General features: G+C 46.5%; 1 protein-coding gene across 1 annotated transcript in view; it reads right to left on the reverse strand.

The window, feature by feature from the left end:
- LOC144146449 (transmembrane protease serine 9-like) overlaps positions 1–23,699 on the reverse strand; it is a 44,131-nt gene extending 20,432 nt beyond the window's left edge. The window contains exons 1-6 of the mRNA XM_077678404.1: positions 23,390–23,699; positions 22,139–22,253; positions 19,657–19,792; positions 18,281–18,420; positions 14,233–14,502; positions 2,996–3,078 (exon numbers count right to left, since the gene is read on the reverse strand). Of these exons, the coding sequence (XP_077534530.1) occupies positions 2,996–3,078; positions 14,233–14,502; positions 18,281–18,420; positions 19,657–19,792; positions 22,139–22,253; positions 23,390–23,697 (1,052 nt within the window). The 5' untranslated portion in view covers positions 23,698–23,699. The remainder of the gene's footprint in view (positions 1–2,995; positions 3,079–14,232; positions 14,503–18,280; positions 18,421–19,656; positions 19,793–22,138; positions 22,254–23,389) is intronic.
- Between the last annotated feature and the right edge of the window lie 2,118 nt (positions 23,700–25,817).

Below are 25,817 nucleotides of genomic sequence, written 5' to 3' on the forward strand. Positions count from 1 at the left end.
GACAAACCCATTGTAATCCAGTGGACATATCCGACATGTATGGTTCAAAGCGCTGCTCTGAGAACCGCATACGGCACTTTGCACTGCTGCTAAAAATCAGTACTGTTGATGTCGCAACTGTATTTCAGAGGCTACCATCAGTAATTATGAAGTTTGCAAAATACACTGACGCAATAAATAAATAATAAAAAAACAATAAACCACAATTTTGTATAACATTTATCGCTTAGCCAGGAACTAACCTAAAGAAGGTTAACCACGGCTGTCGGCATCTCTGACGCACTGCACACCATAGGTGTGCCTGACGTGTCCGTACACGTTAACGTGTATGACCGGGGATTACGTGAATGGCCCACCAGAAGTGCGGCAGCCACAACATGGCATATATTCCATGGATGAGTTTGTCAAAGTGTGAAAAAGTGGGAAGCAAGGTGAAGTTGGTAAAACAACAGGCCACTTCAGATTCGCGCCAGCCTACGCATCTCTCTATTTTGGGGACCTCAACCTTCTTTGTTGCACAGAGCGCTATATAAACAGTTCGTGTGGTGGCCGCTTCATGCTTCGATTTTTTCAGTAGCACTAACCTATGAACGCCGAGATACTGGTTCAGAATCTCAACGAAATTCGAGATTATGAACAAAGTTTAGACGGAAGACGTGTTGTGGACTAATGGAATGCTCTTCCTATGCTTTTTGTATAATTGTAAGTTGGTTAATTCGAAGCATTTTGCGGTTTCCGTGGACTTAGTACTAATGGGAGTCGACTAGCTATCTGATTAGAATATGGACCACGAATCATCCCGGAGTCGACACGACTGGTGAAAAAAATCGAAGTCGGAAAAAGAACGTCAGAAGCGAACAAACGAGTTCTAGCTTTAAGAGTTTATTAATGGTTGATTAATTAATGATTGATAGTAATCAATATTAGCGTGGTGTTAAGGCGGATACAAAGTTCTTAAGGATAGTTAGGATTATTTATGTTGAATAAAGTCATATTAATTGGTATGGAATAATGTTTGAAAGGTAATTTATATAATGACTCGTAAGGTGGCCTTAAGGTGATTTAGCTTGTAGTAGGGTGGATGAAGATAAAATACTATGAATTAATGTATATTAGGGTGAAATCGGGTGAAATTAGTTAGGAATGAGGGTGAATTAAAATAGTTTATGGCGCGATACTTGCAGTTAAAACGTAATAAAGGGAATTCCTATTAGTTAAGGTTGCATGAAATAAAATGAATTGGTATAAAATAATGATTGAATAGTAATTGATACTAAAGTGACTTGTAAGACAGGATTAAGTGTATTATGTGGCTTGGGATCAGTTTTCACGGATTAAGGCGATTTAAGATGCACTAGGGAGAAATCAGTGGGGAATTAAGGCCAATTTAGATACTTTAAGGTGCGTTAAGCTGGAGAACACATCATTGTGGAGTAATATAAATTAATGGGAGCGCAGATGGCTACGTTGACAGTGGGTTAAGGCGGAATATAGTGTAAGAAAATCGACTACGAAGGAATAAAGAGGAGTGAGATGAGGGGAATTAAGATGGGTTAATGGGGATTAAGAGGGTCTGAGGCAAATTAATATGAATTAAGGATGGTAAAATGGCGTGGCTCAAGTGTCGACGTGTGGATGTGCTAATAAAAGGTACCCGGCACAATAGTGCTACTGGCTTTAGCATTCAAAACACACAAAGTGACTTAAGTGCCCAAACAAATTCTCTGTCTTTTCAAACATTCCCTTGATACTGAACGTTCATTTTTATACGTTGCTTCGTGATATATGGCGTAGTTGTGCTCACGTCCTGTCTAGGAGCAATAGTAGTGAGCAATGTCAGTCACCTTAACATTTACAGCACCTATCACGCACGCAATTATCGCGCATATCTTCCTATAGATTAGTTTGGCGAATGTTTCAGTCACCTCAAGATAAAAGGAAAGCTTTATCTCTATACATCTACCCTGTACTTTAGGCAATATATCGCGCGACCCAAAAAATTACTCTGCGTGGCTTTTGATCAGGCCGGACTAAGACCCAAATTTCGTACAAAATCTGTGGTGTAATTGGTGTATTGAACGCTATGTGGGTCACCTTAGCCTTGTGACACCGTAGTGCTGTAAGCACGTTATCACTAGAGCTCGTATAAATTGCGGCAATTGAACTCTACCAGAAGTAAAAATCCTATATTTCGCTTACACACGCGTATGTACAACCACGCTTACCCTCCACCCCAATGTAGCACGTACCAGGCTATGCCTTATATCTGCGTTTTGCACGTTTAACGTAAGCAATACGCCATTTTTTAAACTTACACTTTAGCGTACATAAATGCAGATAGCACTCTTGGTACATTTAGAAGGAAATGTAATTAAAAGTTTACAAAGCGTTTTTTTTTCATTGCACTGTAGTAGCGGCAACACCATCTGCATTTAGGGCCACTATCATCACCATCCGCATCCCCCCACAATCATCATCAGCAGTGCTTGCCAGGCAGCGTCAGAAGGGCCACGCGCCACGAGAGATCGAACACGACTGCGCAGCTGGGCGGACGCTTTTCCACACCGCTCTCTAAGTTCTGGCCGGGCCTTACGCACCTGAATAAATGTAGGAGAGCCACAGAGCATCACCGAGTCCACGGCTCCCGTTCCTACATGTGGTGACCCGGGAGTTCCGCGCCATATACTCGGCCAGCGGCACATCGACATGGCGACGTGGGGGGGAGCCGTCGATACCGGTGTTCGACGCACGCCGCGTGAGAAGACGGTTCTTCAAGTTCGACGCTACCCTCTGGCTCAACCACGTCAGTGTACAGCCTCTGAAGCACTCCGTCCTCTGGGAGACGCTTCCGCTAGCGCTCCGCTACGTCCTCGCCCTACCACCGCCCAACGCCACCACCTACGGTGACCTTCGGGCTGCCGTGCTCGCACACTACGGTTATGGGGATGACCCACCGCCGCCTTCACCACACCAGGTAACCTTACAACTTGCGCACGCTGTGCTGTCGCACGTGGTATCTTCCGGGTCAACCAGCACGGCGGCGTCCTCCACCACCGAGGCCGACGACCTGCTCTCCATCTGCAGCGCGGCAGCCCCACCTTCACCGGCCGGACTTGAACCCGGCGACATTGCACGCGCTCACCGACCATCTCCCGCCTCGCCCGCTTCTGCCACGCCACGCGCAGTCACTGGTAAGCCAAGCAGTACTGAAGCAGCGACCTGACTTCCCTCTCGGATTACAGCGCCACCTCTACCTACACCCACGGCAAGCCATTCTGCGACGTCGCCCCACGACCGGTCCACCTCAACGCGGCCCCCTCAAAGCCATCCTATACGGCAGGCACTGTTGGGCACCTATGGCACACACATCGGCGCACCCACCATGTCTCGTCGTGGCATTGCGTGTCCCGTCACGGTGCGCACAATAGAGCAGCATGAGTCTTTCGAACAAGACGTCCTCAGTCTCAACGACATTATGGACGAAACTGCCATCCCACGGAGTGACCTGCTGGCCAGTCAGGAACCGAGTGAGCTGGAGGAACTGAACGAGCCCAATTGACCATACCACAACTGGCTCTAAACCTTGGAGACTTCACTACCGCACGTAAATACCAAACCGCACTCTCACCTGCTCCTTCGCGAAACGACGCCACGCCTTCTGCTCGGGGACGCCGCAGCAGCAAGCGAACGCACAAACATCGTGCAGCTTGCGGCCGAGTCGTCTTTCTCCATCACCCAGCCCCTTTCACGACATTGCCGGCGTCTCGAGCACTGCTGAGAAAACTTTTGGCTCTCCACCATCGGCAACAGCAGCGTCGCGTCCGACAGACATTGGTCACCCATCTACGTGCTTCAGGCTCATGTTCCTTCAGACGTAAGATGAGTCACTGTGCAAAGCAACCACGAATGTTCCTGGCACTTCACCAGTCTCATATCCTTAGGCGACTACGGACGACCCTTTGCCCTTCCCACGCTATACGTTATCGTGCCCCGCGTAACCGCAAAGGTGTCTGCACAACGGAGCCGTCCAACACACGCAAGCCTTCTCCGCCCAGTTCCTTGGACCGCTTTTCGGACCGCACGATGCACCCGAGCCCTTCCAGACCTCTCCTGTGCCTCTGGGTGCGCCTGTTTGCTTTCGCATCACAAGACATACGTTGCTGTCTGCGTCCGCTACGCCACTCTCAAGCTAGGCCACCGGAGGCCTGTCTACGCCCCGGACGCTCTCACCCGAACAACCAGGACCACTTACGCTCTTCATTTGAATGCGGATAAACGTTGTTGACTCTGCTGTAAACACATGTACATAGTTTTTGTTGCGCATAACGTACGTCATTCGTTGTCATCACAGCGCGCTTTACGCTAGGGAGGGAGCCCTGTAGTGGCGGCAACACCGTCTGAATTTAGCGCCACTATCATCATCCGCATCCTCCCACAATGATCATCAACAGTGCTTGCCCGGCAGCGTCAGCAGGGCCACGCGCCACGGGAGATCGAACACGACTGCGCAGCTGGGTGGACGCTTGTCCCCGCCGCTGGCCGGGGCTTACGCACCTGAATAAATATAGGAGAGCCACAGTGCATCACCGGGTCCACGGCTCACTTTCCTACAAGCGTCCGCCCAGCTGCGCAGTCGAGTTCGATCTCCCGTGGCGCGTGGCCCTGCTGACGCTGCCGGGCAAGCACTCTAACGATGATTGTTAGAGGATGTGGATGATGATCATAGCGGTGTTAAATGCAGATAGTGTTGCCGCCACTACCGCATTTTTGTTTATGAAACTATTATTATTTTGCTTTCGAAGGCGCCCGCTGCTGCATGCAACGCGGGTTTAAAAATGGCGCGCGGGCTTCCAGACAAGCACACCCATATTCAGAATTCCCTTTCTAGTGTCGATTAAGTATATTTCATTTGCATAGATGCCGCGTTCTACGGGAACCATGGTGATGTCACCATACAAGGAAGTACAAACAATGCAGCTCGTGGCTTTCAATACATGCACCGTGTGCGAGTGGGTGGCTGCATATTCAGAGTAGAAAAAACAAGCACTGACGATTACTATGTACGGTGTACAGAAAGGCGGCCTGGGGGCAGCCATGGTAGACGATGTGACGTCACTCGATATTGTTGGTTATTTCGGACGCGTTTCTCGCCGTCGCCTTCAATGCGCCGGGGCGTGCTGGCGAGCGCCCTTATGGGCGAATTGTGCAATTATTTTAGACTGTCGCTGTGAATAATCGTTTATCGCGCGCATAGATATTGTGTGCCAAGCTTCAGAGACTTAGTCCAAAAAAATGGCCCATAAAGCTTCTAAAGCGCTGTTCTGATTTGCGCCCATCGCCAAACTCCTGTTCGCGCGTTTCATAGCTGTTTTACACGTTTTTTTTTCTATTCTTTCGTATACAGCTATCGTGTATATCAGGGATGGCAACCAGCGGGCTGCGGGCCGCACGCGGGGGAACATTATGCGGACCCCAGCCCGACGTCAGAACCCGCCCCCCCCCCCCCCCCCTTGACTCTTCTGAAGGCTGACGTGGCAATTTTAACCTCAAATGGGGTACGACAGGAACAAACAAGATCGCTTGCAGTTGACGTTGCTTCCTATCTCCATACTTGCCACGTAACCTCTTCACTTCCTTTCTTTGCAGCTGTCCAAAACAGTCTATACTCCTCAATGCGAAATTAGTGCACATCGTGAACTGCAGTCTTCTCGGTCACGCCGCATATCTGTTGCGTCTTAGCAAGTGAACGCGCGATCAGCAAACGCACGGTGGCGTGCCCAACGACATACTCGGCGGCCGTATGTCGTTGCATATGATGTTTGTCACGCGAATGTCACGTGGTTCAGATGAGCGGCGAACGGGGGAGCGCCTGCAGAAAAACCGAGGGGGAGGATACTCAGGAGAGGCCCCTAGCATCCCAATGCATTGCAAAAAGTGTGGAGGAAGTCACGTGATTTTTCTTGAGCCCATAGACAATGTTGCTTACTTGTTTACAACTGCGGCGGCCAAATTTGGGCAGATAGAACGGACAAATTTTTAAGGCGCTTGGTATGTGGCTGCCTCGCTACGCTTGCAAACCAGCGCAGTCGCTACGACAAACGTTTTTATATCAGGCCAGTTTGAAAACTCTGCCGTCGGAGGCGGCCTTAACTCGTACCCCGGCCGCAGCGGCGCTTACGTCGCGTCGAGATTGGCGGAGCGAGCCGCTGCCGCCGGCGACCTGCCGGGAAAATCCCCTTCGCTCAGCGTTGGCGAGAGCCACAGTTCGTTCTTTGCTCACTTTGTGTTTCTTCGTTGTGAAGTGAAGTGAAATTTATAGCTGCTCAGACGTAGCGCGCAAAGACCGCAGTGCTGTACGACCCCAAACAATGCTCCTGTCGTCTGCGTTCGCCATCCCGCGAGCCTGTTGCTATGACGATGACAAACGCTACTTTGCCAGGCTTAAGAGCTGAAAAATCGTCCTTCTATCTCAAAAACGAAGGCCGTTTTCGATTGAAACATTTGAGTGCAGGTTAGAATGGGCAAATTGAAGGCGAAATCAACAGCTTAGAACATGATATCGCACCGAGGAATTAGCGACGAAGCTGTATTCGCTTCGAAGCGGGACGGCAGGGCGACGCCATGTTAGTCAAATCAAACCGGAGACAGCAAAGGATGATAGGATAGAGTGCTGGGCTCCGTGGGCTCAAGTCATGGCGGCACTCAGCTTCACAAATGTGACGTCAGGGCCTCTCCTAACCTTTTCTTTCCTCCGTGGGCTCAAGTCATGGCGGGACTCGGCTTCACAAATGTGACGTCAGGGCCTCTCCTAACCTTTTCTTTCCTCCATGGGGAGGATGCTGCTTTGCGGCGACGCATGGCGAAAGTGAGGGCGAAGAAGTGAGAGAGGTGACGCCACAGCCGTGCGTGTCGCCCTCCCCTTCACACTTTCGACAGATGCTCCTATCCTTGTTCTTCTACCCTCGCTGCCTCGTTTGCTCACTCGGTTACGCGGACGCGGCGGACACCGCCACCGTTGCTGCCGCGCACCCCGACCCAGGTACCGAATACCAAAGGGCTGCGCCCTAAAAATCATGCGTTCGTGTCTTACCTTACACTGGGAGGACCACCGTTCGGCGAATAAGCATATTGATTTGTCAAGATATCACGTCTGACTCCCGTTCACGTTGCCGTTATCTAACACTGACAGTTTGAGAAGCCGAAAGAGAAGCGTTCCTTGTGCAAGCACACTCGTGGACGTTGCGGGAGACCCCTTACAGCGAAGCTTCGTAAGCCTCGCTGATGGCGCGAAGTCACCGGCGTAGAAGCGCACGGCAGGAAAGCTGAGTTTACAACATGGGTTTCACAAGTCGATTATGATGGTCATAAGCGCGCACACAACAAGCACCTTTTTTTACTATTCTTTTTTCTCGATTCCAACGTCTCGCCGTCGGAATCGATCCTGGGTTCCTCGGGTTAAAAGGACGACATCTATCCGACTGTGCCATTACGACACTGTAGAAGCAGTTGTGGTTTTGGATTAGACTTTGACTCAGATTGCATGGGAGAAATCTTCGCATTTTAAAGGCCCAAGCTCTGACACCCGGAGCCGGCGCTTCTTTTACACCAAAACACAGCGTTCCTGAGATGTCCCACTCAGTAATGCTAAATACCGGGACATGACCCAACACTGCCACTTCCTTCCCATACAACTACCCCTCCCCTCTCTCACAGCTGAGGCTGCCCTTGTGTGGCGCCTTCTTCAGACGCGCACACACATATATAATGGGAGGCTTAGCGCAAGGAAGACGAGGACGGTGGCAGACAAGACAGACGAGACAGGCAGCGCCTGTCACGTTTGCAATAAAGTATGTACGAACGAGACCTACAAAACGTTTTATTGACACACACATTTCCTCGCCACCCTTTATTAGTGCATATGTCGCCTTACCTTTTGTGTTTTGCTCCGGACACTCTCTATCACTATGTACCCTCACCTTTTGTGTTTTGCTCCGGACACTCTCTATCACTAACTCTGCAAATATCCGCGCAAACCCTCCCCCTTTCTGGTAACAGGCTCTGGAGTGGTCGTACCGCGACTGCCAAGAACTTATCACTGGTCGGGCTCTCGACGATGCGGCGGCGCTCTGGGCCACAGCCACACCCCCATCATGAAACGAGTGTTTCAAATAAAAGTGGTTTCTCTCTAGTGCGCGCGTTTTAACCGTCGCTCTCTTTTGAAAGGGACTTTGATTTTCTGTTGCCAGGGTCAAACAAAATAAATGAATACAGTGACGCGCAGTTTTCTTCCAATACTAAGCGATGAAGTTAGATAACGACAGCGTGAATGGGGGCAAATGTTGCGGTGGACCACATAAAAATGATAAAACGCCCAGCGACCTCCTTCCCGTAAGAAGGTTATAAATGATGTATCTAACTCATTCTTACTGCGCATGTGGGGCCCTGACCAGGATGCGCCGCATGTACTGAAATCCATGCGCTCCGTGTTTCGTACGTTGATTGTGAGGTTTAACGCGCCGACGCGGCACAGGCTATGAGGCGCGCCGTAGTGGAGGGCTCCAGATTAATTTTGACCACCTGGGGACCTTTAAAGGAGCCATGAAGACAAAATACAAGTCTGGTTTATGATAAAGACTGCTTAGTCCCGATAACAATGATACCAATATCATCGCAATCTTCGAAAAAATAATGGAGATATTAAAGAAAACGTGTGAAGCAGTCGCGACCCCCTAGCCGATTTCCCGCAACTTTTCTATGACGTCACGGAACCTTGTTTGTGCGATTGGCGGCCGTCTAACTGACCTGTCACGACGACACATCACCGGACGTCTGTAATGGGGCCTCTAGTTCCATTTGACCGCATCACTTGAATGCTAACGTGCAGTTAACGCAGTGAAAATTATGTTTTATTGTTGGCCGGTATGACGTCATTCTTGCTCATAAAACGTCTCTGCGGCGCAAAATTTGAAAGTTTTTAAATACTTCTTCCTTTTTTTTTCGTTAAAAATTATCTTTTTGGGCTGTAATGGACCTGAGTGAGATACTGAATCCTAGTTCTTTCAAATTACACGAAGTTGTATTTTCTCTTCATGGCTTCTTTAATGTGGGCGGAAATCTAGAGCACTCGGTCGTTTTAAGTGCGAATGCACTTCTTAAGCGAGCCTGAATCGTCCGCCGCCGTAGTCCGCATAGCAACAGCTGCGGGTGCGCGCGCTCCTCGTCTTCCCTAGCAACGGGGGGAGATGGGCGCGCGCTGCCTGGCCGCTGACATGGCACATACCCACGTGGGGGATTGGCCAGGAATCGGGCGTGAGAAGGGCTAATGCACCCGCTTAAAGGAGTACTGACACGAAATTTCAAAGCTGAGATCCGCTCTAGCAATCAAGTACAACGACAACACAAATAGGTGTCTGTGAATAAATGCACCTTTCTTTCTTTGTAGTTGTGTGTGTGTGTGTGATCTCTCGTTCGCGAACATTACCGAACCGCGCAAATTCAACTCGTGCATTCGCACTTTCACATTCTTCCCCTCGGGGAAATGCGGGGAATTTTTTTTCTTTTCGTCTCCATTAGAAAAACGGACGGCGTTTGTTCGTATGTCAATGTACCTGGGTAGTACGTCTGTCGAATAATGCACCTGTTCCATAAATAATCATGATAATTGCGTGCCCGTGGATATTTTTTGTTGTATATTCGACACATTGTGAGTGTCCTGAGAATAAGAATTCGTGTGTTATTTAAAAGCATTTTTCGGGGTGCTACGTCGCCTCAACCCAAATTATTTTTCCTTGGCCGAAAAAGCTGCTTTCAAGCCCATGGTTGGCTCTCACAAATTTAATCGTATATCCCTTTCTTCACCAACATCACTAGTAATGGAAACTTCCAAAATAACAAGTATGTTCGAGTGCGGAGTGCAATGTTGTTTAGTGGCAAAATACATGTGGAGGAGGTTGAAGTTACGTGTAAGACGTTTAAAGCATCCCAAAATGCTCGCAAGTGAAAGCACGTGTGCTGATCAACTTGAATGTCATGAAGACAAGATGCAAGTTTGGTTCATTTGGAAGATTGATTCGTTAGAATAGCACTTAAGACATTTTTAACGCCGACTTCACTAAATTAGACCGTATAACGAGGAAAACAGAGAAGAGCCATTGCACTCACTGTCGACTTTTAGGCACTAAGCTTATGATGCATTCTGGGGAAAATTGTTGCGGTTGGCTAGGTTGACCAAATCAACTGAAAATTGAACAAGGATTATCAGCTTGCAGAACAAGATATATGCACTCCTATTTATTACACGTTATTTTATAGCGGGAAGAATGTAAGTGTAAACAATGAAGTTTACGAACGAAAATGGAAACAGAATCACTACATAGAAAAAGCCAGAGAAAATTTGCAGAAAATACAGAAAAAGCCTTGCAGGAAGTAGATTTAGACAGCAATGTGGACATTTTTATTCCAGTTTCCTTCTTCGTTGCTGTCATGTCAAACGGTCAGGTTAGATAGGCCAATATGAATGACATTTCCGCACGACCAGTGAACTGCGAAAATATCCCGGTTGGCATCTGAAGTACAAGTGTATACTCTGCCCTGTCTCTGCTCTTAGAGGATAATGTGTAAACGGTTTATGAAAGGGTAATGGGGATGTTCCTTTTGCAGTGAGGTCTAAATTTATTGCAGTGCTTCAAGTGTGCCGGATAGCTCGCCAGAGTCAGTCAGTATGCGTTGGTGATATAAAAGGATCCACAGATATTCACTTGTCGTTCACAGCTGAATCTGTAAAAATGTATGACTGCTAGGATCCACTGCTATGGGTCAATTCTTCAAAGTGCCATTTACGTACAGCCTAGCGCAGTTGCGTAGTCGCCGGCGGCAAATAAGCCGAATTTTGTGTGTTTCTATGGCGGCAGAGCAGTCAGCACAACGAAGGTATCTGTGCGGCTATTTAGAGGGTCGACTTGTTGGAGAGCTTGACCCTGAGGGATAAGAGCCAGGAGGTGTATGTACCGCAATGTGCTCTCTTCCAATAGAGTAGGCAGGAGTGCCAGCTCAGATTACTCACAGCCTAGAGTCCATAACGATAAAAAGGTGACAATGCAGGAAACGGGCAACGGCGGGACAACCTACCGCTTCTCGGCATCGAGCATGAAAACAAACGCGCCTGCGCAAAATCAACACGAGAAATACCGCATTTTGGCGCGTATAACCCGCACCAAAAATGAGAAAATTTCAAGGGTGCAGTAGAGGTGTGCATTATATGCGAGGTATTTCCTTTGGTGCAGTTTCACCGCAATACGCGTTGGGCCGTGATGCCTTTACAGTAGTAATGGTGACTAAGCCACTGTTATCCTATTAACAGTGGCTATTTTGCACACACAGCTCAACAACATACCAACCTGAAAAAATGTAGGCGGCAAGTCGTGTAGTAGCGTAGTCAGGTAGGTAAGTTCTTTTACATAAACAAATAAGTAATGTTGCTTGAGTAGTAGATTAGATCTTTCCTCTTATGTATAAAATATGTGGGCAATACGCGGCGATATACTTTATTTGCCGACAAAAAGTGTGGTACGTGTTATATGGAGGGGCGGGTTATACGCGCGAAAATGCGGTAATGACGTTTTGTTTTGAAAATTGTGCTATCACTGCAGCAAATGAGCAATTCAAAGGCGTACACGTTTTGTGATATTATAATATTCAAAAGCAGATTATAGTAAAAATGACACTATTCAAAGGCAAAGAAAAAACAAAAAAAAAAGTTTGGCTGCGCCAACCATAAAGAAATGGTTCAAGAGCAATTCCTACGTGCTCCCCAGTAAGTGCGCTGTGCTAAACTTTCAGTGCACACGAAAGATTCATAGGACGCGCGCAGGTTTTGTGAGCGCAAAGATTCACAGAATTTCTATGGTGCACCGTGCAGACAGCCTTCCGCCGCCGCTCATGACTGCTGCGAAGCTGGGTGAGGTAGCGGAAGGAGTGCGCAGCTCAGAATTGTGCGTACTAAAATTACGGGCCCTCTCATCATCCCCACCATGTTTTCTCGTTCGTGTATTTTTCTTCTCGCTGTAAATACGACTGCTGCATGGGCTCGAACACCCTCGTTAGGCCTATTTTCAGGCTTGACGTTCGGTAGCCCTAACGCCCAATTTCGCTGCAGGTACCAGTTGACGCCGTTAAGTTTAAATGCGTTAAGTTAGCAGGAGTCCATGTTTTCAGGCTAGTATGACTTTCGCACTAAAACACCGCGACTCAGGAGCTGAAAATTATGGTGCGACTTAAAATACCTAAACTCCAGGTGATGTCATACCAAAAATAAGTAAGCGCATAATGTAGGTAGTCTAGTAGTGCTTTTAAGCTAAAGTTGTTTGCTATCCTACGCCTACTAAACTGCACCCAATTCCAGTTCATGAAGGTCCCTCCTATTTATGCAATATTCTAGAAGGAAGCCTATTGAATTGGCTTATTGACCAATTCAAAGAATTAGGTTGTTGGTGGATAAGCTCCGCTTCCACAGCAACACCAACGTATATGCCACTGTAACTGATACGGCAGTGCTTCAGAGAACTTACCACAGAAAAAGAACACTCTGTACTATATACATAAACACGTTTCCACATGGAACGGGTAAGGTCGGGTTCAGACTGTTGCCGCAACCGTCGTAATAACTTTAATGCATGACGTCATTTCATGTGTCAGCCAACCGAGCGGCGTGACACGCCGTTTTTCACGTCCTTAGATCACGATACGGCTTTTGCGTCGGTAGTCGAAAGGTAGCATAACCCTTCATGCAATTCTTTTTTACTTATATCTTGAGCCGGCTATCTGACCACAATCAGCTTTGTTAGTTCTTTGCAGATAGGGGCCCCAAAGTTCTTGTGCACACAAGACTTGGCTCAACTCCCGATATGATTGACCACCGGGTACTGCCTGAAAGCAGCACCTTCAGCATATTTCAACAACACAGCTTGCACAGCTTGCTTAGCACGGGTGGTAATGAACTGCTGGCTATTGAAAAAACAGCTTCACCATTTATCATTATTACGAATTTGCTCAGCAAAATCGCCTTTACGACGTGCATCACGTCATGTACAAGAATTTGATCACATTTTTTATCACCACCCAGATCAGCATAATGGTTTGTTAAAGTGCTACGAAAAAGCAATGACACTGCGATTACTCACCGCTCGGCCAATAACGTACACTGGCTAAGGACTTCATTTTTTTCTCAGAATTGTTTGGTCTCTATCTACTTCACATTGCCGCAATTCACTAAGCTTCGTTAGCGTAAGCTTGGATGAAACTTATTTCAAGTACAAAAAGGAGCGCGTTCCTGTAACTTTTAGACCAAGTTTTAATAAACGATCGTGAGACTGTTCATGACATCAGGCACCTAGTGCAGCCTGGTGTTGAAACACACTTCCTTTTATGCACAGTTATTAGCATCAATAGTATAGGTCTCCACTCTATAATATGAACTACGTCTCACGAACTCGCTGGATTTTCTTAATTTGTTATAGCTTTCCCCTCGTTCTTTACTGCCATATATTTTGGAGTTAAAAGCACTTTGATCGGATTATTTGACGCTATCCTGGATGCGGTACTTGTCTACCTTTCTCCAGAGGTCTTCTGAGGTTAATTTTGCTTTGCTTGTTTCGGGTGTTACCCGCAGTGTTCCTCAGGGCTGTATTTAGGGCCACTCCTTTTTAAGTACATAAACAACTCCTTCAGAGACACTTCAGCTTTCGTATGAGTATTTGCGGATGACTGCATTTTATGTAGATTAATAAATAACCCCTCTGGCCCTGTTATAGTACAGAATAAATCAAATAGTTTTACCAAGATGATGCTGCCCGTTGTGAATGTATTTGATCTCGTCCAAATTACTTGGTTAACTGCACACGTGGTGCCACAAGTCGAGGTGAAAGTTCTAATATCATAAGCCAAAGCTATATCACTTCCCGTTGCGACAGCACTGTCGATCTCTTAAAAATATAAAGAAGGGATTAAATGTAGTGGAGTGTAGTAAGGAAGCGGATGTTGGACAATTCTGTCGTACAGTGCACCAGAAGATAGAATAAAACAGACACATATAAATTCCACACCATAGCATGAGATAAAGAGCTTGGCTAGGGAACTACATATCACCTAGAGACAGTGTGCCATAATGTTAATTAGACAGTGACAAACTCTTAGTGATACAATGTGAGCAGCCTTTTTGGTTTATTGTGACCATCAATATCTTGTCCCTGCCACTTTCACAATTCCCGCAGCTGTTGTGCCATTCCTCTGTACATTGGGCACTCTGGCACAGAATGTTTCGGTGCTTCCTTCGGCTTCAGCGTGTAAGTACTTGTCCACCCAGTCGACCACGTGGGACACCTTCATGTAGCGCATGGCCCTTTTGTTCCTCTGGCTCTTGCAGAACTGGCCACCCTTGCTCACCAGTCCTTCGAGAACCCAAGCACCGTCATCCTTCTTACGCACCAGTGGACCTCCGCTATCGCCCTAGGAATGGCCGAAAAAAAGAAGGAGTTAGGCCCAAACTTGAGATGACAAAAAATATCAAATTGAACAGCATTGGTATTCTTTCGTTGATAATGCGCACCAGGCGTGCGCGTGGAGCAAAGCAAAATAAAAAATGAAGCTTTTCCCCAAGCTATTAGTATTCCTAAACAAAAGAAAGAACCGCAGTATAGTGCCAGTTGCCAAGCGTTTTAGTATAAACGTTAAAAAATTAAAGGGGGAGGTTACTACATTTTATTAACGTAAGCATTCCCAACTTTCTAACGTGTACCCACCGCGGTAGCTCAGTGGCTAAGGGGTTGTACTGCTGAGCACGAGGGCACGGGTTCGATTCCCGGCCGCGGCGGCCGCTTTTCTGATGGTGGGAAAAAGCAAACACGCCCGTGTGTACGAGCTTTTGGCGCACGTTAAAGATCCCCAGGTAGTAAAAATTAATCCGGAGCCCTCTACAACGGCGCGCCTCATCGCCTGCGTTTCATCGGCGCGTTAAGCCCTACAATCAATCAAATCAAAATCAAATCAACTTTCTAACGCATTTGTATACAACACAAACACGGTACTTATAAAGGATTCCCTCAGATTAAAGGGTTCGAACAGTCAAAGTATGTAGCTCGTCCCCTATGTGTATATAAGTGAAGTGTTTAAGACTAAAGGAACGAGAAAGACACGCAGGGGACGCTGAACGCTTGAACACTTCTGCAACTTTTTGCAGTGTGGTCACCCCGAAATACAGATTTCTCAGATTTACGCCCTGAAACGTCATTCCTATCATATCATCGTTCGGGCTTGTTTCACATCATCGACTATCGCCGTTCGAAGAGTTTTATACTGCGAATGACGTGTGCGGAGAAGTTCCACGAGCATGTCCATAGGAACGCATCTTGAACTGACGATTTATTTTAGTTCGGCGCAAAGCAGTCGCTCGCTGCTTGGGCGGTCATATTTTAAGACCACAGCCAAGAATTCGTGCCGTATCCCGGGTCGCGCTTCTGAAATTTGTATGCAGGGAGGTTAGTTTCCTTCACTACAATAAACCTTCAGCAAAAACTCGCTGGTAAAAACACAAATCGAAATTTGCGCGCAAGTAGTGGAAGTTAGGTAAGCGCTACCAAGTGAATACAGTGACGTTTAGTAGGTATTTTATGGCCACCAGGCATAATTCAGTGGGGTAACCTTAGTTTCCTTCTTTTTGGCGTGAAATTAAAGGTTTCATTTTTTATTCACTCCCCTTTCTTTCTTCCCCGCACGAGGCATATCACCACGCCCTTTAAAATAAATAAATTATCACGAATTAATCAAACAGTTATTTATTTAAATAATTAATTACCAAATCATTATATATAATTAAGTTCCTTCTTATCACAATCTATGCTGTGTTATTGTGACATCTTTATATCAGCTGCAGCCCAAATGACTCGCTGCCAAGAGAGATCGAGACAGAGAGAGAACATTTATTGAGCTGTACAGGTAGTAGCGGTTCCTTAGTTCAGGAAGCCATATTTTGCCAAGTCATACCCGATGTCAACGTTTAAAACGCCATATAAGCGACCATCTCGGTGACGAAAGCTCTACCTTTATGTCGTTACGGCCCCTGCGATCTTCCTGCTACTCTTTGCCATTCGACTGGTGCCGGTGGCCACCAATTAACTGAACGCTCACAATTGTTCGCAAGCTGTTCTTCGACGGTCACTAGTTGTTATCGCAAACTGAGATGAAATCCTGGTACTGCTAAACTTTTCTTGCGTACATATGTATATACCTCCGGTGGTACCTCCAGATCAACTTCAATCACGCTAGTAAAGAATGCGTTTACACATGCGTTGACAACGTCATTCCTTCCACCACATAACCGTGTCTAATTCTACCAGTGTTACGCACCCGCATTTCTCCGGACAGGTGCTTTCCTCTTTTATTTTAACTTTTATTTCGCTCGATCAACTTTTTGTACTGAAAAGGATAGTTTTTTCGTACATCTGACCGCATGCACTCAGAGATTCCGTATAACAAGACACTTTTAGCCCTATGATTCGGTATACCCCACAAGAGATGTTTGGAATTCAGCAAGCAGCTAAGTGCATACCCTGATTTGCCGCAATACAGGTAAATGGAATAATATATTATCCGGCAAATATTATCATGAATATCATAAAATATATTATTCGTTTCATTATTTTTATTAGTAGTAGTAGCAGTACTAGAGTGGTCGTTATAGTAGCAGTGGAATGTATATGCCATAAACTGGGATATACTACGTACACATGAGGATGCGGCTGCTTTGTCAAAGGAGTACCAAATAAACAACACGAAAGTCGTGCGTTCTTATTACTGTGAGCGCCCCCAACCTGGCGCTTAAATCAGAGGCAATTTACAAAGTTATGACTTTTCAAACTAATTTGAGACACACGATGAAATCCGGTAAGTAGAAGCCAAGAAATGCGAGGCATAAAGCTTCTGCACAAGCTATAGCTGACGCAGCAGCTTAATGCGGTGAGGAAGAGCTGATTATGTTCTGAGTGGTTGTTGGATAGCGCGGTCCGCTGCTGCCGCTTTTCAGATGAAGGCGTAAATGCAGAACGCCCTTGTGCGAAGATTTCGGCGCCCGTAATAGATCTCCTGGTAGTATTAATTATACCGGGCACCCCACCACGGTAACCCTAATTACGCAGGTGTAGCTTGGGCGCGTTGAACCGCTAAAATTTTAAACTTTCGTTACTGTTGTAAGAGGTAAAAAATTGTCTAACGATTGCGGTAGTCACTAATGCGAAATTTGAACGCAGCGCTAACTGCAGAGTCTTCTCGGCGACGGTGCATAGCTGCTGCATTGGCGGCACGCACCTCTGCATTCTGGAGTCGGCGGCACTGTTCCCCTGCTCGGGCAGCACTTCCTTTATCTCGACAAGTGATAGCTTAGTCAGTAAGCGCGCGATGGCGCCAGAGACTCTGGCGTTATGTCGTAGCACGTCGCCACCGCGGAGCCCGTCTGGCGCGGCACCCTTGGCACACCACCCTCCATCTCAAACTTTCACCATGCCCTCCTCCTGCCCTTGCTACTCGCTCTGTCTTCGGTGTCCTCCTCATTCTCGGCGTCACGAGGCTGTCGGTGAGGGACCACGCGAAAAAATAGCAGCGGGCATTTTAAAACTGCGCTCTAAAAGGACCTTTTCACGGTCCCTGCGTCCGAAGCCGAGACGAACCACATTCTATGGACCTGTCCTGCCCTTCAAACCTCTCGCCTGCAACACCTCCGGGGCGCAGGGCTCCATCCTGGGAGACCCTTGATCTACAGCGGTGGATATGGGGCCCTCAGTACCGGTCGCTGCTGACTTTTCTGCGTGAAACAAATGGGATGTTGTATATATAACTCTTATGCCGTAAGGCAAACTCTCGCAAAAAAAAAAGGACATGACACTAAGGTACAAAACACTTAGTAAGTTTTGCGTTATTTTGTAACCACCGTTTTATCACGGGATCACGTATTACCAACAAGCAGGCTTTTTCTTCCCGTTAAAGCTACCGAAATATGCATTCCTGGTATCTTGGGTGTAAAGATATATTTCGGCCCCTATGCAAATTCCGCTTCGAGCCTCTAAAGCTTCATGGCTGCTAAAAATTGTGTCTGCTAAAAAAACTACGTCTTTTATGCACGCATATGAAGATACGATTACCCTACCGGAAAAACTGATTTCCAGAGACTCTTGTGGTACGCTTTCGGTGGCATTTTTGTTTACTAATCAATCGAACAAGCTAACGATTGTCTTACTTGGCAAGGCGTTCCTTTTTCATATGATCCACAGAGCAGGTATTTTGGCACGTCGTGGAACTCTTTCGCGCAGCGTTCATTCGAGATGCTCTTCGTCATGACTTGCTGAAGGCGCTCCGCATGGGATGTCGAACTTAGCTCTGAAGCACATAAAAATAGTTGCCGCTGAACGAAACCGCGAAAAAGAACTGTTGAAACTGCACTTCAACCCAATTCCGAGGGAATAAGTTTACATAGAGAATGAAGTCAGACCAGGAAAAAGAGCCTGGCAAGTTAAAGTAGCAATCAAAATGAAAATTTAAACCAATCTGTAGAGAAAAGGCGGCTTCAGCGCACACGTTTGCTAATTAGGTTCAGCAGCTGAGATAGCAGAATGTATCGGAAGCTCGCGATAACTAACCTAGAATAATGCATAGAGTTTATTTATCTGAAATCACTGGCGTACGCAAGGGGGTGGGGGGAGGGAGGAGAGCTATCATCTATTTATGACTAGACATAATTAGTCTGATGTCACAAGCCACGCACAAACTATATGTAACTTCAAGGTATGCCCTCAACCCGATGTTCAGCCGTTTTGCGATTACAGTGGGGGAAAATTAACCATAGAATAGGAAGGTTACGTACAGTACGTCATCATCCCGAAATATTTTTAAATTTAATAATAAAAATTCCTCACGTTTCTTTTCGCCATTTTTTTGTGTTCTTGTTTGTGCTTTTTCCTCCTCTGATGGTCTCTGTTTCCCTATTCCCCCTACAGAATTAACTCCTGCGTACGCACGTGTTTTGGATTGCTGTCTGCAATGCCACTTATACGACAAAAAAAAACATTTTCACCATAAGCAGTGGCCAACCTTACGCAACTGTTTCTAACGGTAAGCTTTAGTGTTATGGTAAACTACGCGTACCTTTTCTTGATCCCCGAACCTGCTTTAGAAGTGGTGGTCCAATTTGAAGCGAGTCCAATCTGCCGTAGAAATTACTTAGCGATATTTTTTTAACGTTTCAATGCTGCTGTTTGACAGCAGAATAATATTTTTGAATCCCCTTCCGTGTTCAGCATGAAGCCAGTAATAATTTAGTGAAATTTGCCACTATCAAGAATGTAGTTGCAACCAGGTATTATAAATATAATATTACCCGCAAAATATGTCTGTGTAGGAGAGCATATATTTGCGTGATAAACCATATTTTACAGCTTTCATGCTGCTCACTTTGTTCCCTACATAGTTTTTGATTCAGCAATTCCAACGTATGGTAGCTTCGCTGTCGTAATTTAGCGTATTTTTAATAATGTGCAAGTTGGCTCCGGTGTTCTATTATACGCTGCGTGTTATTCCCGTTGTGAACCAGAAGCACAATAAACGTGGGACATTCACCTTTAGTTCGACCCCATCCAGTGACGTAGAGCGTTGTGCCGTCGGAAAGCTCCGACCCAGGCTCCGGTAGGCATACCGGCTGAACTGTGTCGGTGAAATTTACGCACGTCGCAAGCTTGATGATACCGATGTCCATCTGCGGATGTTGGGTTTCGATAAGCTGTATTGCCAGGTGGGCCGTACATTTACGAGAATAAAATAATGAAAAAACGCCATAAATGTAAACTCGCCCTGCTAAATGAAAATCAGTAGGTACCACGGGGGTTTTATAAGCTCGAATGTAGAGAAAACGTTGTTGCATGGCTCTGATTCTCAATAAACTTATCAGTAAGGCAGGTACGGTCGTCCACAGCCTTAGCTAGAGCATCAGATTCGACTTTAGCGAGAATATCTCAAAACGTCTAGTGAAAAACTGTTCAAACGACTGTGGAGGACCTAATTGCTCCCTTAATCTTCAGAGAAATGCAGTAGTTGTGAATAAATTACCTAATTCCAAGGCAGGAAAAGACGGTAAGAGGGTAAGGCGTTGCTCCAGCTAAGATGGTGGATAACTGTACGTTCGCCATTTCATAGTAGAGGCACACATGGCTAGTTTAGATAATTGTAAACGAAAATACCGCGAAATGAATCGTCCCCTTGCACGATTCCATCTTATTGCTTGAGTGAGCAGGTATGACCAGACATAAGGGACCCGTTCCCAACATTTATTTCTGCATTCATACCCTGTATCCCAATCACAAATGCTCTTACATTCAGCGTCCTGCCTACAGTGAAGAAACTGAATATACTTTGTAAAGCCGCACTTGTAGTCCATTCAAAACTGTAAAGAAAGACATCTGCTTTAAGCAGAATGCCATTTGCCGACGTTCTGCCCCAACTGGCTCAGCTCACTGTAGAAGTACTCAAACGTCGAAGAGTGGTTAGGGATTTAGTTCGTCGCTGGCTCTTTTCGGACGCATTCGCTCTACAGTTCGTAGCTTACTCTAGATTTGCTGACTGCAATGGCTGCAATAAAGACATCAACCCTGAATGTTCGCCATGTCCTGTGAGCTTTTTTCGGCTTTTGCTGGAAATGGGTGGCTGTATTTACGCTTAGCTGAGTATTATGCATCCTTAACACACTGTGCTAGCGTAACCATATTGAAACCTTATGTCTTACTTCCTTACAAACAGAGCCTCAAATTTTGTGTAGCCCACTCTGATATTCATGAACAAGAAGAAGACATCTTTCTTTTCATGTAAACCTGCGAATTTTTTCTCAGCTGACAGACACACGTTTAATGCGGAAATGAACACCAGCTTGGAAACATCAGCAAATCAGGCTTCAGCTTTCAGGAACATACCATAACAAAATGAGCTCATCGAACGCTTTTAAAATGTCTTCAAAATGTTCAAAATGGTGTTTGCGGGGTCTTTTTTGTCCGGAATGGGTTATTTGCAGGAGCGGCCTGACGTTTATAGCACGAGATTTCGAATAGCCATAGTAGGCATTATTTATCAAGAAGACTTGCGTCCATCGAACAGTAGTTGCGTGTGCCGCCTTTATTCATAACATTTCGTAACATTTCATAACATTCATGACATAACTTTAAATTTATCATTTATGTCGTCCAGGGGAAAGTTTTTAAAAATAAGTGTGGCCAAGCAAGCTCACCCCACGCCCACTCGATAAGCCTTTGCGAATGTTATACTGCGTTTGCTTTTCTAAGCTGTGCTGGGTTCAGGAGGTAAGCAACCATATAGCCCTACGTAATAATATTACGTAGGGGCCGAAATGCGGAACACCAATGATTTAATGGAGGGATGAACAAAGAAACTTCGGCCGCAATAAATCAACTCAATCTTTAGGGGAGCCCTTTATCATGCAAATAAACATAAAAACGCTGATGATGATGATGATGGTGATTATGATTATGATGATGACAAAGCTGGCAGGGATGGCGGTGACGACGCCAACTCAATGTATACGATGGCCTTAAATTCTCGTACTTGCTACTAAATAGCATGTACAAGGAATCTTGGTAATTAAACCTTAGTAATTATAATGCTAGGCTAGGCTCGCTCTTGTTCGCGTGGCACGGCAACAAACGCATTAGGGAGATGACACGTCACTGTGCCTTATTTGGAGTGAGGCGCTGGTCCAATTTCTACTGGGCGGGCATTTAACTTCATCAGCAGAAAAAATACGACGATTATGAATACTCAGATGGGAGAACATGTGACCGCCCCCTACAACGTTGCTGATAGTTTTGTCACTTTCAAAGATTCATTTGGGCAGTGAAATCTGCATACGTTCTTTGAAGGCCTGTTAACGGCTACGTCGTATTTGAGTCTGTTTAGGCGCTTTCGTTTGTTCAGAACGTTGCCTACTTTGAATCTCTTCGAAGCATCAGCTCTACTCGGCACATAAGGAGGTTCGACGCTAAACGTGCCGTCGGCTAAATATCCCATCAGGCACTACTATAGAGTGACCATTCCTTACATTTCGGTCCGCGTGCACGCAGATGTGCTGCGCACGTGTGTACTGCTCCGTAGGGTCCCGGCTGCGGCGACTGTGCGAACCGACACGTACCAGGACGCTGTTCGCCCGCTTGTGCCTAGGAAGTGTACAAACAGTTCAATAAACGGGAGGTGCTGATATGAAACGCATTTTTAACTACGTTGCATGTGCATGCGTATATAAAAAATATTGGCGCATCTGGGAAACAATTTTATCTTACTCCACTTCCGTGGCAAAATAATAAGCGATGCTTGCGGCTCTAAGTACAATCCCAGGAAACACCTGGTGACGTCCCTCTGACCTTAAAGCTCAGCCTAGGTTAAGCAACGTTAAGCCAGCCGTTCGTGGCGTTTTTTGGCGCCGTCCGAAACGCCACCGACCACACTTCGGTCACCGGCCGAACCAAATCGCAGCGCCGTCGCAAGGACCACCGATCGCGCTTCGGTCACCGGCAGCAGTCACCACCGTCTTGCGACCTTGAGACAGCAGCGTGTCTTGCTTGTCGCCACAGAACTATAGTTTAAAAAGCACTTCGTAAGAGACTGATGCGGAGCGGTTTGCAATTGAATCTTCGCTTCACGTCGATTCCCACCTATGCGTAGGATTTTTAGGACGAAACTCAGATTGAAGGGAGCACCCAACTGTCAATTCGCTCAGTGTGTTGGTTACTGGTTTGCCTAAACGCTTCTCAGGTCGCCAGGAATGCGCCTAATACAAGCCTAATACAATGACAATCTAATTAATAGAACTCTTTGTGTAATTTTCAAGCATGTGATGTTTTAAACAGCTTAACGAAGTTTGCTTTGCAAACATATGAAAACCTTGACTGAAGTCGACTTCGGGTTTGTGCACTCGCAATGGATCCATACGCTCGAAAATACCAGTACGTGAAGCTTATTTTGAATTACCGAAAGAATTCCTGCATTCACGAACTTTGTGAGGCCTCCACGATAACAATTCCCGCACATTAAGGTCAGCGTTTTTTTACAAGGAAGACTTGCCCACAAACCTTTTTTTTCGGCCCTCAGTGTCATACCCTCTATTGCTGACGGCGTGCAGTTAAAGCAGCTGTGCACGCAACCAACAGGTTTTCCAAGCCAAATCCACACTCAACAAAACGTTCAACTTTGCTACGATGGCGTTCTGGGCAATTAGGATAATCCACCGCGACTACAACTTTGTAACCCGGGCGTCCTTCGGTGAGAACTTTTATCCCTCGATCGCGGCTCTTACCTGACACAGTGTGCAGCTGTGAGGACATGGCATTCTGAAATCAGAGCCCCTCCACAGAAGTACTCGCTCCCAACGAACGGATTGGGAGAGTGAAGACCTGCGTGCCATGGCCAGCTTCCCGGAACCGCCTCTTCACCGCCAACCACGCGGTCTTCGGTCTCCAGCCGGGGAGGAATTGGCGTGCGCCCGCAGCCCTCCATGTTGTTCCACGCTTCAATAATCGTGGTGCTTAGGCCAAGTGCTACGAATATGGCGCCACCAAGGCTGAAATGCCGACTGATTCGTTGTACTCCACCTGTGACCTCCATTGTTGCTCCTACGCAGCAAGAAGTATCGGGTATACTCTCGGTGAAGTGTTTGCTCACCAAAAAAGTGTGAAACACATGCTTTTTTGCTGTTGGTTTTCGATTTTCTTACTAGAACATTCTGATACCCTGCATTGTTCTCGAAATTGCCACTGAAGTATGCGATTTGTTTTTTGTAATAAGGGCACATCAAGATTAAAAGCTACTTCGTTACGAATAGTGTGTTAAACCAATACCGAAGAAATTCCAAAGGAAACCACTTAACCTATTAATCGGGTTGAAGGAAGTTACACAGCAATCGCGCGATCACGAGCAATATTTTCAGTTCAGTTCACAGATACTTTGTGCTTACCTTACACACAGCGTGGATACGGTTTCTCGCCGAAGCTATGAAAAATAGGATAGGCACATAAACAGGCTAAGCTATCCGTAATTTGTTATATGCCGTGTTTTCGTAATCCTAAGCACCCCCCGATTCTAAGCACCTTCCTCTACTTTCAGATAAAAAAAAATTTGAAAAAAACTTTGCATTCAAATCTAACCATCCCCTTTCCTGCAAAGAAGCGCGTGTTGCCCAGGCTTCAGCGCTTACTCGATCTGTTCATGAGCCAGAGCTGTCGGAAAGGAGCAAATTCGGTTTCTTGGGCACGGCCTGGGCAAAGTCGAGGCACGAAAGAAGTGGATGGGGAAGTGAAAAGAGGTTGACGCACGATGCTACACGACAGAAAACGCCACACGACGGGAAAGCTGGGCAAAGCAACCACGCTAACTATCGCACGGTACGTTTCAGACGCGTGGAAGTGGACCCATGTTCACGTTGTGGCCAAGACAATTAGGAAATCTTCGATTGGAAACCGCTTCGACGGGAGAGAAGACAGCCTGCTGTGGAACACTGAGAGCAACGGCTCAAGCGGTGCGGCAGACTTGAGTTGTTGTCAGTGTAATTGAGTATCAGACGTAAGTGTCGTAAGTATCAGTCCTCAATGTTTGCAGAATAAAACATTATTTTTGTCTCCCTCCTAATCAGGACCCTGCCGCAAAAAATGTTTGTGGGAGAGGGGGGGGGTGGCAGGGAGGGAGTCATTTCATATTTTTCGAGTCCAAGAACCCCCCCTCACCTTAGGCATCACGACTGTGGAAAAAGGCGATGCTTAGAATCGAGTGAATACGATATATACAGAACACCCGCAAACACACGATGCTGCGACTTCTGAATCTGTAATCAAAACCCACTAATTCCCTAACGTGAACCTTCGTCACGCCACAAAGACGTACGCCTGGCCCAAGATTACCCGCTCACCCCGTACGCAGCCGCATGATGCGTCGCAGATAATTTGGACATCAGGCGCGCTCATACCCCCTCGCATGCAATTGGGACGCCAGGCCGGCACATACCGATGTTCGCAGCAAATGTATAATTGCTTTTGCTGCCAATGCAATAAGGGTGGGAATTCTGAAATCTCAGCCAATAAAAGTTTTGTACCAGTGTAGCCACAACAGCTGGGTTCGCGGTATTTTCAGAGAAAAGGGCCTGAAAGGCTTTCGCCTTATTGATCCACTGGCTATTGTGCCTCCCCATGTCTTTTAACAGCGGAGGTGTTGTAGAAGCCGTAAGTTTCTCGTTGCTGGAAAAAATACATAGGAAATGCGGATCGCAAATGAGAGCATGCCTCGCGGCTAACGCTGAGCGTTCCCGGCACACGCAGTGGCTTTAGCAAAAAAAAAAAGCTGACAAGAACTACGAAGGACGAGAAAATTCCGAGCACTTGTGACCACGTGCCATGCAAGGACTGCCGTGTCCCCGGCTCGCGCAGTGGCCTTAGCAAGAACAGAGACTCCAACTCTCTCGTTAAGCGCTACCCCGCATGTAATGCTTGGCATGAGGAACATGATGACATCGCTGGACATGACGATGTCTACTACTAGCACGGTGCGAAGCAATGACGGAACATGTAAATAAACAATTTTAAACTTGTAGAAATAAGTGGTGATGTGTCCTTTAAAGCTCGTGTATAAACAAATCCTGCAGATAAAAAACCCATCCTTGCTCGGGAAACTGAAACGTGATTCCATCATAAAGAAATTACTTACACTTTTCCTGGCAGTATCGTGAAGACCTGATG

Source organism: Haemaphysalis longicornis, unplaced genomic scaffold, assembly GCF_048455015.1.
Source record: "Haemaphysalis longicornis isolate Haplotype H1 unplaced genomic scaffold, Haemaphysalis longicornis Haplotype H1 scaffold_7, whole genome shotgun sequence".
Taxonomy (NCBI): Eukaryota; Metazoa; Arthropoda; class Arachnida; order Ixodida; family Ixodidae; genus Haemaphysalis; species Haemaphysalis longicornis.